This window comes from Penaeus chinensis, chromosome 30 (assembly GCF_019202785.1).
Source record: "Penaeus chinensis breed Huanghai No. 1 chromosome 30, ASM1920278v2, whole genome shotgun sequence".
In the NCBI taxonomy this organism is placed as follows: domain Eukaryota; kingdom Metazoa; phylum Arthropoda; class Malacostraca; order Decapoda; family Penaeidae; genus Penaeus; species Penaeus chinensis.
In genome coordinates this window covers 12,466,026-12,483,525 of record NC_061848.1, presented here as the reverse complement: position 1 = coordinate 12,483,525, position 17,500 = coordinate 12,466,026, and the positions used below count along the sequence as shown (strand labels likewise).

General features: G+C 35.3%; 2 protein-coding genes across 4 annotated transcripts in view; one reads left to right on the top strand and one right to left on the bottom strand.

Moving 5' to 3' along the window:
• The window catches only part of LOC125041142 (peptidyl-prolyl cis-trans isomerase E-like), a 6,666-nt gene extending 4,422 nt beyond the window's left edge, over positions 1-2,244 (top strand). Inside the window, exons 5-7 of the mRNA XM_047635934.1 lie at positions 208-385; positions 566-714; positions 877-2,244. Coding sequence (XP_047491890.1) covers positions 208-385; positions 566-714; positions 877-945 — 396 coding nt within the window. The 3' untranslated portion in view covers positions 946-2,244. The remainder of the gene's footprint in view (positions 1-207; positions 386-565; positions 715-876) is intronic.
• Positions 2,245-2,730: 486 nt separating this feature from the next.
• LOC125041141 (protein lin-9 homolog) overlaps positions 2,731-17,500 on the bottom strand; it is a 25,745-nt gene continuing 10,975 nt past the window's right edge. Inside the window, exons 3-13 of one of the 3 annotated variants that reach the window (XM_047635930.1) lie at positions 17,353-17,451; positions 16,481-16,630; positions 11,872-11,916; positions 9,910-10,040; positions 9,571-9,706; positions 9,162-9,308; positions 8,901-9,041; positions 8,367-8,615; positions 7,611-7,817; positions 7,289-7,471; positions 2,731-6,391 (exon numbers count right to left, since the gene is read on the bottom strand). In XM_047635930.1, coding sequence (XP_047491886.1) covers positions 6,191-6,391; positions 7,289-7,471; positions 7,611-7,817; positions 8,367-8,615; positions 8,901-9,041; positions 9,162-9,308; positions 9,571-9,706; positions 9,910-10,040; positions 11,872-11,916; positions 16,481-16,630; positions 17,353-17,451 — 1,689 coding nt within the window. In that variant the 3' untranslated portion in view covers positions 2,731-6,190. The remainder of the gene's footprint in view (positions 6,392-7,288; positions 7,472-7,610; positions 7,818-8,366; positions 8,616-8,900; positions 9,042-9,161; positions 9,309-9,570; positions 9,707-9,909; positions 10,041-11,871; positions 11,917-16,480; positions 16,631-17,352; positions 17,452-17,500) is intronic. The other 2 variants (XM_047635932.1, XM_047635933.1) reach the window with 2 other exon arrangements.

Genomic DNA, 17,500 nt, shown 5'->3' with positions numbered 1-17,500 from the left:
GTCTCCCCCATCCTTCCCTCTCTCTCTCTCTCTCTCTCTCTCTCTCTCTCTCTCTCTCTCTCTCTCTCTCTCTCTCTCTCTCTCTCTCTCTCTCTCTCTCTCTGTCGGTCTGTCGGTCTGTCGGTCTGTCGGTCTCCCCCCTCATTCCCTCCCTCTCTCCCTCTCTCCCTCTCTCTACTCCAAGAGTACATTTTCCCTCCTTTTCAGAATTTCCGTTGCCTTTGCACACATGAGAAAGGGTATGGCTACCAGGGATCAACTTTTCATCGCATCATCCCTGGTTTCATGTGTCAAGGTGGAGATTTTACCAACCATAATGGCACAGGAGGACGGTCTATATATGGCTCTAAATTTGAAGATGAGAATTTCAAACTAAGGCATACAGGTAGAGTTAAATTTTATTCAAATGCTTATACCTTCATATACTCATTCCAATATACTGGAAAGAAAAACAATATGTTTGTAAGAATTGCAATGTTTAGAATTGTGAAATATGATCAAAAATAAATTGAGATCACTGCAATGATTATAAGTGTGATTTAGGTGATCATTTACTTGTTTACAGGTCCTGGAATACTTTCAATGGCTAATTCTGGCCCTAACAGCAATGGATCTCAGTTCTTCCTAACCACTGAGCGGACAGAGTGGCTTGATAATAAACATGTTGTCTTTGGTCAGGTTGTCAGTGGTTTGGATGTTATCAGAAAAATGGAGGCAAGTAAAAGTATATTCTATTAACCCAGAAATAAGCATTAAATTCAGTTACCTTATTACATATCTTGCATCTATATGTAATGGAATTTCATTTAAATGGTATCAATTGTTTTTCTTTTATAACAAGTTCACTAGACTTAAACATGTACTCTTTATTTCCAGAAATGTGGCTCCAAGTCAGGGAAGCCTTCCGAGAAGGTTGTGATCTCTAACTGTGGTGAACTTGTGTGAATACTCTAGGAAGAAGAAACTTTTGTAAATTTTTCCACAATGAAGTGTGAGATGAATGTTCAAATAAATCACTTTAAAAAAAAATCTGTTGTGTAACCAATTCTGTTTGGAGTGTTTGGATGCATGGTTATTGTGTATTGAAGGGTTGTTTTCAGTTTTAAGTGCTTTACTCAGTACAAAGTACAGTGATCAGTCAAAATGATTTAAATTGTGCCTTTTATCCGAGACATAAATCTCTTTGATAGCTTTAATGCAAGGAATTCTGGGTCTCAGTGTGATGTTAAATGATGGGTTTCTTAGTAGTTTGTTTTTAAACTTCTTTAGATTTTCAAGATCCCTACAGAAGAGTTATGGACTGTTGTATTGGTATTCTGCTTTGGAGTTTTGAATTATATTCTTTTCTTGGCAAAAAAAGTGTTCCTAAATCTGTCAAGTACCATAAATTGAAAGAGAGGTCGCATAAAAACTTGTATCTTGATTTCTATGAAAGATAAGATGACAGTTTAAGGGTAATTTCATTGTTTTTTTTCTTACTTATAAAGAAAGCAATGGAAGTTTTATTATAGAGGACTATAAATTGTTTTATTCAATTATGTTCATCACAGATGCAATTTGATGAGAACAACAATGAGCATTTGTGACTGAATTTATCAGCAGCAGGCATTGAAGCCTTGATAATATGAGAACTGTTTTAAGTTCTTTCACAACTTGTTTGTATATGTATGCATTATGCATGTATATGCTCACATTCTGTGTAAATGTACACAGACTTGTAAAGTATAATATCTGCTAGTTCATTTTTTTTCTAAAACTGCAGTTATACAAGTGCCAAGCATACCTCACTGTCTGATGTGTATATTCATACACTTACAAAGTGTATTTGTATAATAAATGGAATGATAAGCATAAATTATATTTATTTCGGCAGTCTGCTTTGTGAATTGGAAAAACTTTTAACTAGTGTTGTTACTTCTGTTCTTAACCCCTTGGATTCAGATGCTTCACTACCCACACGAGCCAAAATACGGGTTTACTAGAGTGGCCACTGTGATAGGTGTACAGCTTTTAGGCCAGGCACACAGAACACTGGTGTGTGGTGACAAGCCCCCCATTCCTCCCCTATTTTCCTTTTCTGCATTAGCATTTTTAGCTTTTTTGACATTTTCCAATGTCTATATTTGTCATTTGATTTGCTTTATCCAGATGGTTATAGACGGCTTTCCTTGCACAGCACCCATATTATATCTCTAGGTAGTCCATAACTCAGTGCATTAATAAATAATAAGTAACATTTTGTAAGGTGTCATTTTATTTTTTTTCTTACTATTCAGTTTTCTGTAATACAACCTGTGCTGCCAGTCACTGAGCATGGAAACCATGTCCTCCCTAGAGCTGGCACCCTTCCAGTCATGCGTCACAGATGGTACATATCACACTCATTTATCAATGGAAATAATGCAAAAGCCCCTTCCTAAATGCCCACTGGGTCTAATCACCCTCAAGAGCTTTGTGCACTCATGGCTTGTCATTCCCATCACCCCAAGTCTTCAGCCAAAAGTCTCATTATGGCAAGTTCCAATCACACCAACCCTCAGCCAAATTTTCCCATGATGGTATGTTCACATCACCCACTCCTCAAGCCAATTTTTCTGAAAACGTTATGGTCACATCATCCGGATCATAGGGGTTAATTTCAGGGGTTAATTTCAAGTTAAAAAAAAGAAAAAAAAAAACAATAATAATAATAATAACTATCAAGGTGGCAAAGGTGAATTAAAAACAAAGTAACTTTTAAAATAGTATTCCTCTCTTTACATATGTACATTTGTGTAACATGATTCTCTACATTTTTTTTTTTTCTTGTTTTTTCAAATTATATACACCAAACCTTTAACAGAAGAGAAATAAATCAGAATGAATCATGCACAAGAACCACAACAAAAAAAAAATATATATTAAAAAAGAAAGAGAAAAAGAAAAAACAGACAACACACAGGAATCTAGAAGCGCAGTTCAATTTCAGGGTGTCTATGTAAACCTATGACTAAACTCCAGTACACCGATTTTTTTTATTTTTATACTTTTTTTCTCTAATTTTTGATGATAAAAGGCCACACTCAAAGTCTTGATTGATCTCAGCAGGTAGACTTAAAGCTAACTAAACTCCCTGTGTGCAAGACAAGTACAGGCACAACAATTAATATTTAACCAAGTTTAGACCATTCACTAAGGACAGTATATTTTGGAATGGTAATGGGCATCCTTGCAACCATACAACTTCCATACACAAAGTCAAAGGCCTCCCCTAAACTAGCTTAACTATTATTGTCCTGACTGCACAAGTGAAACTATTGTAAAATATAGGGAAAAAATAACGTGGTAAAAAAAAAAAAAAAAAAAATTGCACCAGTTTCTTGGGAGAATTTGGCTGCAGCATTTCATCATAGTTACCAGACTATGAACACAAATATGTGCACAGCACAAATGTTTTCTTTTTTCTTTCTTTCTTTTTTCTCTTTTTGCTAGTAAAGAGATTCCACAAAACCTACTCACATTATGACATCTCTATCATGGGGAAATAAAATACAACAGATTTACCTTGGGCAAATATTTCCTTACACCTTGGATTGGCGAGGCACTGAACACCCATACTCTATTAAACTTTACCGGAGCAACAATCTGTTAATCCTAATTATGACTAGAAATTTCAATAACAAAAGTAATTAACTGAATAAAACTATTAGATACACTATGGCCATTAATAGTTGTTACAATCAGATAAACACATGTCCATACTGAGAATAAAACTGAAATATCTAATTTTGTCATATATACAACACAATAAAATATTTTTTCTCAGTTAATGTCTCTCAGAAATATAAAATAATCCAGGTAGAATCTCCCTTAAAAGGAGTACAGTATCCATTTACAAGATGAGACACAAACAAAATCAAATAGGAAAGCAAAAGGTAAAAAAATCTCTGCAAGATTTCAGAATGGAGACCCCTTTAAGCATTATAAATTTAGTTGGAATATTATCCCTCTCCACAAAAAAACTGGTTCAGAGAAAGAATTTATATACCCAACTTATAAAGATTATAAAGCTATGGCATTCTCTGTTATTTGTCTTCTATAAAAATATTCAAATAATATTTTAAAATTTGCAAATTTTTATGGAGATACTGTAATAGCAAAACTAAAATAAACCTATTTTCTTTATTGTCAAAGGTATATTTAATTCTTGATTCCATTGAATTTGTTCATACCCCTGCTACAATTGGAAAATGCAAGATTTGACAAGCATAGTCAGTCTAAAATGAAATTCATGTATCATAAATCCTGTATATAACCTTTCATATACCTTTTCTCTTACCCTCTTAATTTAAGTTGTAAGAAATTAACTGAATTCTAGTGACCATGATATTAATTTTAAAACCAACATTATGAATTGATTTTATGCATTCAAACTAGACTCCAAAATTAATACAGCTGACAAAATACAATATAAATGCCTCTGAATACTCCCTAGGAACTGCTTTCAACACAATTTCTTCCCCCAAACAACCAAGTACATAAAGAGAAGTAAGATGACAAACACATGGAAATTATAGTTACTACAATAATCATACAGATGAATGAACTCAGAAAATGCATCAACAAATGCCTCTGAAAATCACTTCCAGAAAGCAATCACAGCTGTTCTTCACCACAAATATTACCTACAACATACAACAAGACCTAAATACAGTGGTTTACAACTTTTATCCATTGTAACTGTATAACAAGCAACTACACTTAATGCTTATGTCCACTTCAGAGTTGTACAAGATCCTGTGTTCAATCCAGACAAGCTTCAACCATCATCAGTTACTTACACATTTCGAAGTACTAACATTCTTCAGTTAATTTTTTCTCAGCTGTGGATTTAATCATGTTGAAACCAATACCATAATTCTTTGAGTGAATACACATCAGATTTTTTAATTAACTACTTTCAGGTCAACATACACAATGCAGAAATCAGGACTGCAAGTCCTTTCCTGGTTATTTTTTTTCTTTTATGAGGTCAAAACATATATTCCAAAAGGAAAGCAAGCTTCACATAAAAACTGGTAAACAAATCTTACAGATCATGACAAAGATAATCAGTGAATGCTTTTAACTTTCTGCATCATATTTTCCACAGGGAAAAGACATTTTAACAACCAGATTAAATATCACCTCTTAGCACTCAATCCTGATCTTTACCTGTTAGTAAAAGAAAAAAAAAAAATTCAACTGCACTTAGATGAGTTCTTGATTGTTAAGGTGTAGAAAAAGCAAGCAAGAAAGAAAAATATGGTTACATTAAACTGCTGTCCTAGACATCAAGAGATTCAAAATTCCCATAGCTCGGAGAGAACAGAATACTTACTATTCCCTGCTACTGAAATTAATGTACCTTCAAAAGGCCTACCTGGAATAGTCACTGATAAACAAATGTAAATAGAAGCAGTATCATATTATCTTAATTAGATTCTCCATAAATGATTTTCCACATTAATTAAAATTTACAGTCTTTCTACATGACATCCTTAAAAAATATAAATCTATAGATCCGAGTGGATTAATCCATCGGCATTTTATGGCCTGATTTAAACAAAAGAATATTTCTTTGGCTTTGCTGTCTGCCTGTCAGACGATGAACCATTTAATTCAGTAATAATCATTTGACAGTCTATTATCACAACAGATTGTCTCAAACTTTTGGACTGATAATAAATCCAAAAACTTTCCTCTCAGTGATGAACTGCTTATCTGTAAATATATGGTTATTAACCTACATCACTGAATTCACAAGGCCTGCACAGATATATGACAGTATCTATAAACAAAAAACAAAGAATAAATAAAAATTACTCAATCTGCATAACAATAATCCTAATATATGACAAAAATACAGATTATGGACTCAAGGGTCCTAAGAGTGAGCAGTTCCTAGCCCTTATTATTTCAGAACCATACCTAAGAAAGTGTCTGTCCCATTTGATAACTGGAATACATGGGTCTGTCAACACTATGACCAAGGTACGTTATGTATGTAAAAATGTACATCAAGTTTATGAGCAGTCATGACGAGATCGTGCACCTTACTTAAGGAAATTGCAAAAAATATGACAAATGATAATTCAAGAAGAGAAAGTCACAGGTCCCAATTAACAGTCTAAAATGACACACTACTGTGCCAAGGCCAATCAAACATCTCTTACACAGAGGTACCATTGTGACTGTTGAAGGCCTGAAGAGTTCCCATTTGAGAGACAGCAGACATAATGTGAGTCAGATGGACTTCAATGTTGTTCTGGAAGGCCACCCTGTTTGACTCATCTAGAGAACTGCGAATTTCATTTAGAGTCTGCTGTAGCGATGTCAGCTCATAAGCACTGACTTCGGTTTCCGTCAGGTTCTGAAAATTAATAGTATTTAACATAGAGAACTTGTATCAAAATTTGTTTTCCTTAAATCTCAATTATAGATTCACTACTTTATAAAATTTACATATATTTGTATCTCCTTAAGTCAACAGCACAAGAGAAAATGGTTTCCAGTAAAACAAACTGATAACTGCCCTATTCCAACCTGAACGAAGAAGTTCCTAGAAAGCTGATGGCACAGTCAGAGATGATACTGAATTGAATAAATTCTTGAAAGAATGGAAGCAACAGTACAGAGTAAACCATATAGAGATGAAAACAAACCAGGAATTAAACAATGCAATAGCATACATTAGAATTAACCTTTTCAGATGCCAATGCCACTGAACAGCATCAGGATGAAGCAAAAAGTTTAAATCATTCTTTTCATTTTGTTTTTATCAGCTAAACTTTTTTTCTGAAATACCACTCAAATGAAAATCAAATCTTTAAAATTTAAATGCCTATATCCCATTTCATCACAGAATGTGTGTAGGTGGCAACAACACTTTTTTTTACTATGGTTACAGATTTCAAAAAGAATGTTATAAGAAAGCACAAGGCCAGTGTAACTTGCCTCAAAACAATATTATAGGAAAAATAATGAGAGAAGTAAAAATATAACCTAAGTAAAAATATAATCAAAATCTCTGAATATTTTTCATGCATAAAAGCTCATCAAAAGGGGAACATGACAAAATATATGGCATTGTTTATCTTACTATAAATGAAAAGGAATGAAAAATGTCACTGGTCATTATCTGTCCTTATCTATTTGTTCTTTTCTCCCTTATAATGTATACAAAAAAAAAAAAAAAAAAAATCTCTCAATCCTGCTTTTATTTAGGCAACAAAATTAATGTATATAGAAAAAACAAAACTTAAACTACCTTCATCTGCAGCATAAGAGAAGTGAGCTTGGTAATCAGGTCCAGAATGGCTGGGCTGCTGACCTGTGGTGACCCACTCGAGTGGTTGGTTACGTCCACAATAGTTGCAGCTTCTTCATAGCACCGCTCTCTGATCTGGCCTGGGAGAAGTGTGGGCCCTGGCAAGCCTTGCTCTGGAGCAATCTGAAATCAGGTCATGTTATATAACAAAGCATCTAAAAAGTTTGTTATTCTAAGCAAAGTACATCATTTCTCTCTTCACACACACAAAAAGATATTTTTCCATTCCAATAGAGTAAGAGAATCTCAAAGGCTGACCCACCTCCTGGCAAAACTGCTGAACTACTACAAGGTGCTGGTTCAGGTCTCGGTTTAGCTTTTCAATGTCTAAAACTAAGGCTGCATATCTTCGTTGGAAGTCCACATTCAACTCCTGGCTATAACTGCGTTGTTTTTCAGCTTGCGCATTCATGTCTCTCAGTGCGCCAATCTTTTCCCGCTTTGCTCTAAGTATTTTAGAGAGTTGCACCTAAACAAGAAAAAGGTTAATTAAGAAACAGTTCAATCAATTTTGAAAAGAAAAATATTGCTTCAGCAAGAAAACACATGACCACTCACACCATTAACCCACTGCAATCAAGCATAGGAAGTACATACATCCCATATCCACTGTGGCTCCATAAGTAGTTACATATCTCTTCATCTATTTCTATTCTTATTAACATTGTTAATATCATTACAATAATCATAATGTCAATAATAATAATTATAACTATCAATATTGATAGCACTGGAAAAAAAAAAAAAAAAAAATTAAAGAAAGGAGAAATAAGGTGAGGTCACATAGGACCTACTAACTGATTAATTGATGGCTGAGCACTTTTGGGGCCACCTAGGTGTAAACAAAATTCTGAAAACAAAACTACAGTGGACAATACATGTACCCAGTAACAATGGGTTAATGAACCAAAATAGGTAACCTCTATAAGGACTAAGTATTCCAACCCAAAAGTGAAAAAGGATGTAGCTAAGAGCTGATCGTACTAATACCAAAATCTTAATATGAACCATAACTCACTATCTGTACTAAGCATCTGACTGGGAATCCTCCCAATGTATCATCCATGGATATCTTGGATGACTTGAGAGGAGACTGGGCCAAGATAGGGTCGTTGGTAAGAGAGAGAGCAGGGCTATCTGCGCCTACACTCCCTGGTTCTAACTTTGGAAGCAGAGGCCGAGGAGGGGTCACCATACCCAGAGGGGGGCGTGGACGGAATTTTTGAGAAAAACTCGACAATGGCATTATCTCTGCTACTTCACTAGACTGAAAAAATAAGGAAATTTGAGATAAAAACAGGTTAGAAAATGGAGACATCAAAGAATATGTGGAATAGCTAGAAAGGATGGACAGAAAGATGGTTATGGAATAATTCATAAAGTAATGTCTAAAAAGCAGATAGATAGATATTCATAAATATAATTCTTAATAACACTGTGAATTCTAAAAACCTTTGAGTATAATCATTATACAATCATTCTTAAATTTTCAAAAAGAGACATAAGAACTGAATATAATATAAGCAATTTGTGCAAATACAAGTCTGCTTACCAGAACTTCATAGTCTGGGATTGAATGTGTACCAATGCCATGACGGTCGAATGTTATCCGGTATGTGTTGTCTGATGTATCCACTGCATCAATCACTCCTGTGTAGAGCCCATTTTCTGGTTTTCTGATCCTTGCAGTGACCTAAATTTTAATTGAAAATGTTTATCAAAAAAAAAAGTCTAGAAGCATTCACATTTTAACTCAAAAAGCAACAACATAAGTCTGCTATTCTTTACATAAAAATAGAGTCTAAATATTCACCTTTGTACCAATAACTAACTGCATAGGTATCTGGTCTGGTAGTGGAAAGTCCTTGAGGGTATTAATGTCTGTTATCTTTCGCTGCTGTAACAACCGCAAAACATGTCTCTTCTTATCAAGAGATTGGCGTTCCTCTTGGAAGAAAGCCTGTATCAAAGTAAAATTTAAAAACTATTACGAACAGGAAGCAGATGTAATTTCTAGACTGATGCCTACCCATAAAATATTGATTAAAATATGTACAATTCATGCCTATCAATGAAATATTGGATCAAAATACTTACAACTCTCTAGGAAACCAGTTACATTCATAACTATAATTGGGGATATGATAAAGACCAAAAAGGGATAAAACTACAGAAAAAGCTAGTTGTGATATGATTTGAGCTTAAAATATTTTGTGCCTCACCTGTGAACACCTTCTTGGTTTGCCCATCATTCGTCTGATCATCCCCCACTGTCGACGTGTTAGTTTGCGTGTTTGTAGTTGTGGAAAGGCTTCCTTCAACACAATTTGGAAGTCATTCTCACCACCAAACAAAGGTCTATAAAAGCAACAAGCAGATTCCATTTAATGCTATTATCTTGTTATGTGGGAGAAATATATACATACAAAATGGTGGTAATAATCGAACTTCACTATCTTTCTCATGTCACTGAAAAATTTCAGATCCCACATCTGTCAATACAAGCAGATAACTTGTTCTAATCTCCTTTTCAGTGAATAATTTTCCAGTCTCATACTTACTTGTCAATATTTGAATAGAACCATTCAAAGTACACCCATTTGTGAGCCTGTGGGAGCTTGAGAAAATTCCGCAGCCTTACACCATTTTGCTGTGCGACTTTTTTGTCTGGGGTGGTGATGGTTTGTGGTTCCTACAGAGGAAAAACAAATCTTAGGACAGTGTTAACCAAAACAAACTGACATTTCAGCTTCTGTCTGCAAGGTATAACTGAGAAACATCATTTAGATACAGGTTGGAAAGGGAATATGGGATATATGCATCTTTTTACAAAACAATTTTAAGGTAATGACATGCACTACACACAATACACACATTAGCTGTTTCACACTTAGCAATCTAGTAATGACATTATATTCTTCCTAGGATAATTACATAACTGCAATAATTTACAAATAGCAAAACATTATTTTCAAATATACAATCTTCAAGATATTAAAAGAGGCATCCTAACTGAATTAACCTATTCACAATGGGACTTCCCCACACCATACTGAGCCATGATCATGCACAGACAGCTGCTCTCTGTGATCTTGGCTTCAGTATGTTTTTTTGGGGAAATGAGGCTAAAAAGAGGCTTTTAGTCAATTTTTCAGGGGATGTATTGCAAATGCCACAACATACACAAAAGCATAAACTCAACAGCACATAATATGCATATTTGCTACCTACCGTTTGGCTAAGCTCAACACGATGTGATTAGAGGTCATCATCTGTTGTAGGTGGGTTAAATCCCACAATTCATTCCAAAGCATTACTATATATATCTCCTTTTCCGACAAGCTCCAATTCCTCCTTTATCCTACATTTCCTAACTGTGTTTTTATCTTCACCTTTAATAAACCCTTTCATCCAATAATGCTACCCCAGGAATCATGGCAGTAAGCCAGTTTCACATTATCCATGATTTCACTGCATCAAATCAGTTCTAGAGTACCAGCTTAGAGGGGTTGTTGGTTAATGGAGATTACTAGTGGAACTTTAAAAAACACCCTTTGTATTCACTGTGAATTCCAATATTCATGATTTAAGTATCTCATAGTCAATGAGGGTAAATAAGTGTCTAATATAAGCCCTCTTTATCATAATACTTTTTACCATTATGCGAGAACCCCCTTTATAGTAATACTTTCTTCTAAAACAAAATAAACATTTTTTGAATGCTTTGCAATCCTCTTCAATGCTTTGCCTGCCTCATTAATACTATATTCACTTTCACTTGAAGCCATACAACTTTATTTGCTAAAATAATATTATCCATTTTTGGTTTTCCTAATTAGGTAATTTTCACAATATTCTTATTGCATGCACCTCTAATGCTTTTTCCCCTGCTTCTACATTCCAGACAAACTATGTGCTTCAGGTGACTATTACAATTTTATTGTTTATGTCCAGTATTAAACAGCTAATGCGTGTCACAAAATATATTTTTTCAGTCTTTATATTCGGGGTAATTGCCTAATGTCCATCTATTCAATTGTTATATACTATTTTTTTTTAGGGGGAAGGAATATAGCAGAGAATCATGCAAAAATAATGTGAATGCTTATCTATTGTAACACGATGATATTGGCTTCACGCAGTAATTATACAAAAAATTATGATTAATAAAAAAGAAAAAAACTAAAGACATTACCTTAAAAATATAGCAATATAGTAAAATCTTTACATTTTTACAGTGTTCTGTGGGACTACTGCAAATGTCCTATTAATATTCAACATATATACCATAATCACTTCTGAGAGCATCACTACAACTTACAAAGCTCATATACACCTTTCCTTCTAAAAGATGTTCTGTTAACAATACACTCAATTGGTAAAACACAACAAGAAATAAACAAACATTAACCCAGACAAAACATTATCCAGATGTTAGCTTCAAACCAGCTTGTTTAATGGCAAACCCTTCTGTTTTGTTTCATTTTAATAGAACAAATCAAACAATTAAATTTGGTCATTACCATGGCAATCACTGGATTACTGTGAGGAGCACTGATGCCTTCACCCTGAAAACAAACACAAGTAGCCAGTGCTAAAATTTTGTTTAATAATTGGCTTACTAACAAAATAAATTTACAAATGCATTTATTACAATCACATCTCGAAGCAATAACAAAAATAATGAATATCTAAAGAAACATGACAAAAAGGATAACTTAAATCACTCTATCAAGCATTCAGTCAGAAGCTATTTGAATTTCAGTATTATTACTATGGCTATAATTCTTTACCTCTCTTATGAAAGTATAATCCAACAATTCCACTGGTTTAATATTGTACTTCTCCTTTATGCAAATCTCTTAATGACTTTAATCTTCAAGTTCTATCCTAGCAAATATTAGAAATGAAATCAAAATAATATAACTAAGCTATGAGCAAAACATGTGCTGCCATTTCTGCACCTAATGTAGATACTGATAAAATGTTCCAGCTTAGACCTCAGTTCAGAGTTTCTGGTTAATCCATTGAATCCAGATGCTTTATTGACCTCATGTGGCCTAAAATACAGGCATTAGGCCATTTTCACACCAAGTTGGCATGCTGCATGTGGCAAGTGACATGTGGCATAGTGATTTCAAACCAAGGTTACATATGGCACGTATCAGGCCATTTTTGACTCAATTCACAAGATTTCTCACAAACAAAATATTTTGATAATTCTACAATGGAGAGTATTCTTATTATACCAAGATGATGTATCATATAAACATTTGTATTTCTCCATAGTTTGTACACATGTTATGTTGATTGGTTCATTGTCTGGAAGAGGCATAGTTGTGCATGAGAGCAGGCACACATCATATAGTTTCCTCCTGCAAAACTGCATGTGATTACCCTCTAATCCGAAGTCTTGCTCACTGGGCAACCAAAAAAGTGTGTCAAAAGTATTTGGCTGAAATCTATCCAGAAACTTCAAGACTACTCTATGTATGTCATACAACCAACAGTTTTCTTTTTTATCATGTTATTTGATTCAATATTTTTATATTATCTTGGCTATTAACCCTTTCTTCGTGGGTGGCATCTATTATGAAGCCATGGCACCAGTGCCGCAGGTGGCATCCCTCCAGATGGGGCCCATAGGGATATAACCGTTTGGCAGACCACACAGCCACCAAAAAAGCCTGTGCACATTGAGTTAATAACTCTGGATATAAAATCTCCATTAAAACAGGACAACACTGTTCAAGGTGGCAGGTTGCACGCTGAAAAATATCAGACAAGTCAGATCTCAGCATTGCATGCAGGTCACACATGGAAAATGCGACATCACATGCCACTTCTATGCGAAAGGTTCTATATATTTCCAGATGTTCATTTTTAAATGAGGTGCCACGTGGCATGCCGCATGCAATGTGCTAACTTCGTTTTAAAGTGGCCTTTGGCTTACTTGAGTGACCACTCTGATGGGTGTGCAGCATGTAGGTAGGGCACACATAAACACTACTGGTGCGGTGATAAGACTCTGTGTCCCCCTTTGCTAAGTTATTTTCTCTTTTTGAGCACAAGAATTTTTATCTTTTTTACTATTTTCCAGTGTCTCTATTTCTAGGCTATAGGCTCTTTTCCTTGCATAGACTCTATATCATCTCAATGTAGTTGACAACTCTGTGCAAGAATAATAACAATAGGAAACAGTTTGTTATTTGTGTCAATTTAAAAAAAAATTCGTAATAGGATTCTGAGCATGGAAGTAGCGTCCTCCCTGAAGGTCACTACTTGTGACTCGGTACTTTCCACACTCATTTATCGATAGAAATAATGCAAAGTCAACATCATCCAGATCATAGGGGTTAATAAATTTAAAATCTTCTGAATATTAAGTTCTTATATTTCATGATGTCAAGAGTACCCATTAAATGTACTAGCCAATTCACTTGGGTTATATCATAAAAATTAACTGTTGCCATAAAAAGAAAAAAACAAATTAAAGTGTGGTTGCAGAAATATTTAACAAATTTACATTCCCTGTATACAAGTCATTAGCCTAGGTTTGAATTAACAAAGGATATTTAACCCAATGGCATCGGGTATAGAACATTTTTAAAAACTCTACGCTCTGGCAAACGGCGCCAGCGCGGCGACTCTGAGCGCGTGAATTCGGTACAACAAGCCGAATCATTGCCTCGGGGCGTTTTGGCGCGGCGCCACTGCGGACAGCCGCACGCCTCAAATCGGGCGTTTTGTTATGACGGCGATAGCCGTGACCCGTCGCCATTGGGTTAACCACACCTTTGATTTTTAGTAGATTTGGATAAATTTAACTCATTACTGCAGGGTCACGTGAATGGCCATCATAACAAACCACTTGATCTGCTGGGTATGGCTATGTCGAGCACGTCAAGTGGGAAGTTCCGCTACATGTAGCAGACTCCTGCTCCTAGCAGCAGAATGGTTGCCAGAAATCACCAGAGTCTGTGATGGCGAGAGATTTCTAGGACCATCACTGATGGATTAAGGAAATGACTAAGAACCACCGATTTAGGCACCTATCTATGGGGAGGATATCAATGATAATCAATATACTAATATTTTGATTCCCTGCCTAAAGGTCAATATAACCCTCAAAACTGAGCTGCCAGTATTTTTCTATGCTCAATGAAGGCAGTCTGATAATAAAAAAAATATTAAATGAGAAATAGACAAATAATGACCGGCAGAGAGAGAGAGAACCCTTATTTTCATTAAATCAATTTCTTTGGGCTAACATTTTAGTTTGATCAACCTCTGATGTTGACCCGAAGAACAATACAAGTAGAAATAAGCCACACTGGATGCTTTTTCTTTTTCACAAAGCAGCCAATGAGGAGGGATCCTCTCCTTTGGACCCTCTAGTCCGGCATCTCCATGAATAGCCAACCTTTCTCCTCACCACTATAACTCTCAAAGCTCTTCCCTATATCTTAACTCATTCTTGACATGCCCTAACAAGTCAAGGTCAAATGCCAGTTGGGAAGGATCAGCTCCATGCACAGTTGTGCATCATAAACACTTGTTTATTTGTTTGGCTCTGGCTCATGAGCTAAAGCCCCTACAATATGGGACAAACGCCTTGTTTTTTTTTTTTCTCTAATACAGGAAAACCATGTGTAATCCTCAAAATGTGGCTCGGTTTGGCAGGAGGAAATCTGTCAACATTGAGTTTGCTGTATCTGTCTTGTAACATTGTATATAATAATTCAGATAACTTTTATCATTATTTAACCCCTTACTGATGGATGAAGAAAATTTTGAAAACTCTACGCTCTGGAGATTAATGGCAAAATGTCGTCTTAGAGCATGGGAGTTTGCTACATCAAGCCGAAGCCCCGGCTCGTAGCGCTTTGGCACGTCACCACAGCATACAGCCGCACTCCACAGATCAAGTGGTTTGTTATGATGTCTCAGCGCATGGCCCGTCGGTATGGGGTTAAAGGGTTTCCACTTCCCAAATTCAATTATTTTATATGTTTTTGTTATTTCTTAACCCCTTGATGACAGGTGAAGAAAACTAAAATAAAAACTCTACGCTCTGGAGATCAATGGGAACGCACTGACTTTGAGGGCAGGAGTTTGGTACATCAAGCCGAATCACCAGCTCATAGCACTTTGGTGCACCGCCACAGCGTACAGCTGCATGCCACAGATCGAGCCTCACAGCGTGACCCGTTGGGAAGGAGTTAAGGGAATAATTGTCTCAATTTACATTATTCAATTTTACAGTAAGAATTCAGAAACAGAATTCTACTGTAAACCAAGGGCTTCCCGTATTGCTTATTTAAGGAAACTATGATCTAATCTTTGCAAATTATCTCCCACTTGATATTTCTTTTCTGGTTACCAAGTAGTAACTGTCTGCATGAAAAATGAGTGCACTTCCCTATGGATGTGTCATAAGACAATGGGAACGAAGAAGGAGTTACATAGCAGTTACTGCAGTTGTTAAATATTTCTAATAGGCTGTAAAGAATTGTTCACATAGGTCTCATACTGGGGAAAAGATTGGGAACCACTGCCATATCTAACAATCTATCACATAACATATCTGTATCCTAATATAACCACTTCAGTTTCTGGAGGAAACAATGACAGAGGTATAAGCAGATCTCAACATGGAAATGACAGCAGCATGTATAAAAATGCTAAATCACCCTTCAATGATGACATAGCGTATTCCTGCATTAATTCCTAACAATTCAATTCCACAATTACAAAGTTACTAAGAATTAATTCTGCGGGAGAAGAATCAATAAACAAATACTTTGACAGGAGAGTACAAAAATACCCGGGAAGTTGGGATATGACTACACTTAGAATATAAAACAAAATATTGAATAGGTATGACTCGCTGCCAAATAAAATAACCATACTTTACAAATGAAGACATGTCAACATCTATTGTAACACATCTTAATTTCCAGTATATCATGTCCTACAATTCTAAAGCTCTCTCCAAGAATAATGCTGAAAGGATCTAGTTGAAAATAAAATAGCACTTCACAAAGAACATCTTCCAAAGCTAAAATTCTTTTCAAACGGTTTCTTGTCATTTTGTTCTGACCCAGTACTATACTATCAATAACAACTCACTAGTTTTACTGGAGCAAGTGGCATGGGTTGTGGATTTGGCTGTTTCTTAGGCGTGCCTCGAGGCGTTTTCTTGGGAGACTTCATCTGTGTGGGGGAGCTCACCAGGTCATCATCGTAATACAAGCGGTTTTTCTTTCTCATCCGCGCAGGCTGTGAAAAAGAAAGGCCAAAAAGAAAATTATTAACATGGTATTATAACATACTTAAATGTCAAGAAGTAATCTATAAATCCACCATTAATTTTCAAGGAAATAATATCCATTTGGTATAGTGTATAGAAAGAACATTGCAAATTGAACAGAATATAAATTATCAGATTTTATCCCTTTGGTGAGTTTTAAAAAATAATAAATAAAAATCTCAAGATCTACAATGGATCAAGAGGGAGATGATGGTCCAACATTTAAAAAAGGAGGAAATAGAATATAGAAATTTTCATTACTAGTCTTCCTCAGCTAGTAAACTCTTTAAGTTCCTATTCCAAGGTAGTAAACCACCAATGAAGGATCTGTTGCCAGGACCACTAAAAGGTTAAAAAACATGAGACTCTGGCTTATTGTCATGACATCAACAGAGACATCACTACATAAAAAAGAGTAAAGTAAATGTTTATTCTAAAATACAGAAATGTAAACTGATGTTAGAAATAATTCAATCCATTACATCACTGTAAATGGTTCACAAACAAATAACATGTAACATAGGAATCAGATGGGTTAATAGAATCCCAAAACACATTCCTAAAATAAAGAGACAAAGAGTCACCCAGACTTGTTACTACACACAAAAAACTAAATGGATGAATGATAGAAAACACCTTGTACAATAAGCAAAATATTCATTATATATAAAACTAAAAGGAAAATAGTTACCATTCCTCGACGGTTTAACTGTATGCTCGGCTCTTTGGATGGTGAAGGTCTCTCTTCGCCCACCCGCTGCAAGCCCAGTGCAGACAGGGGAGAGAAGTCCTACAAGATGAGCAATAGGTCAACAATATTTTTATATATATTCACTAAA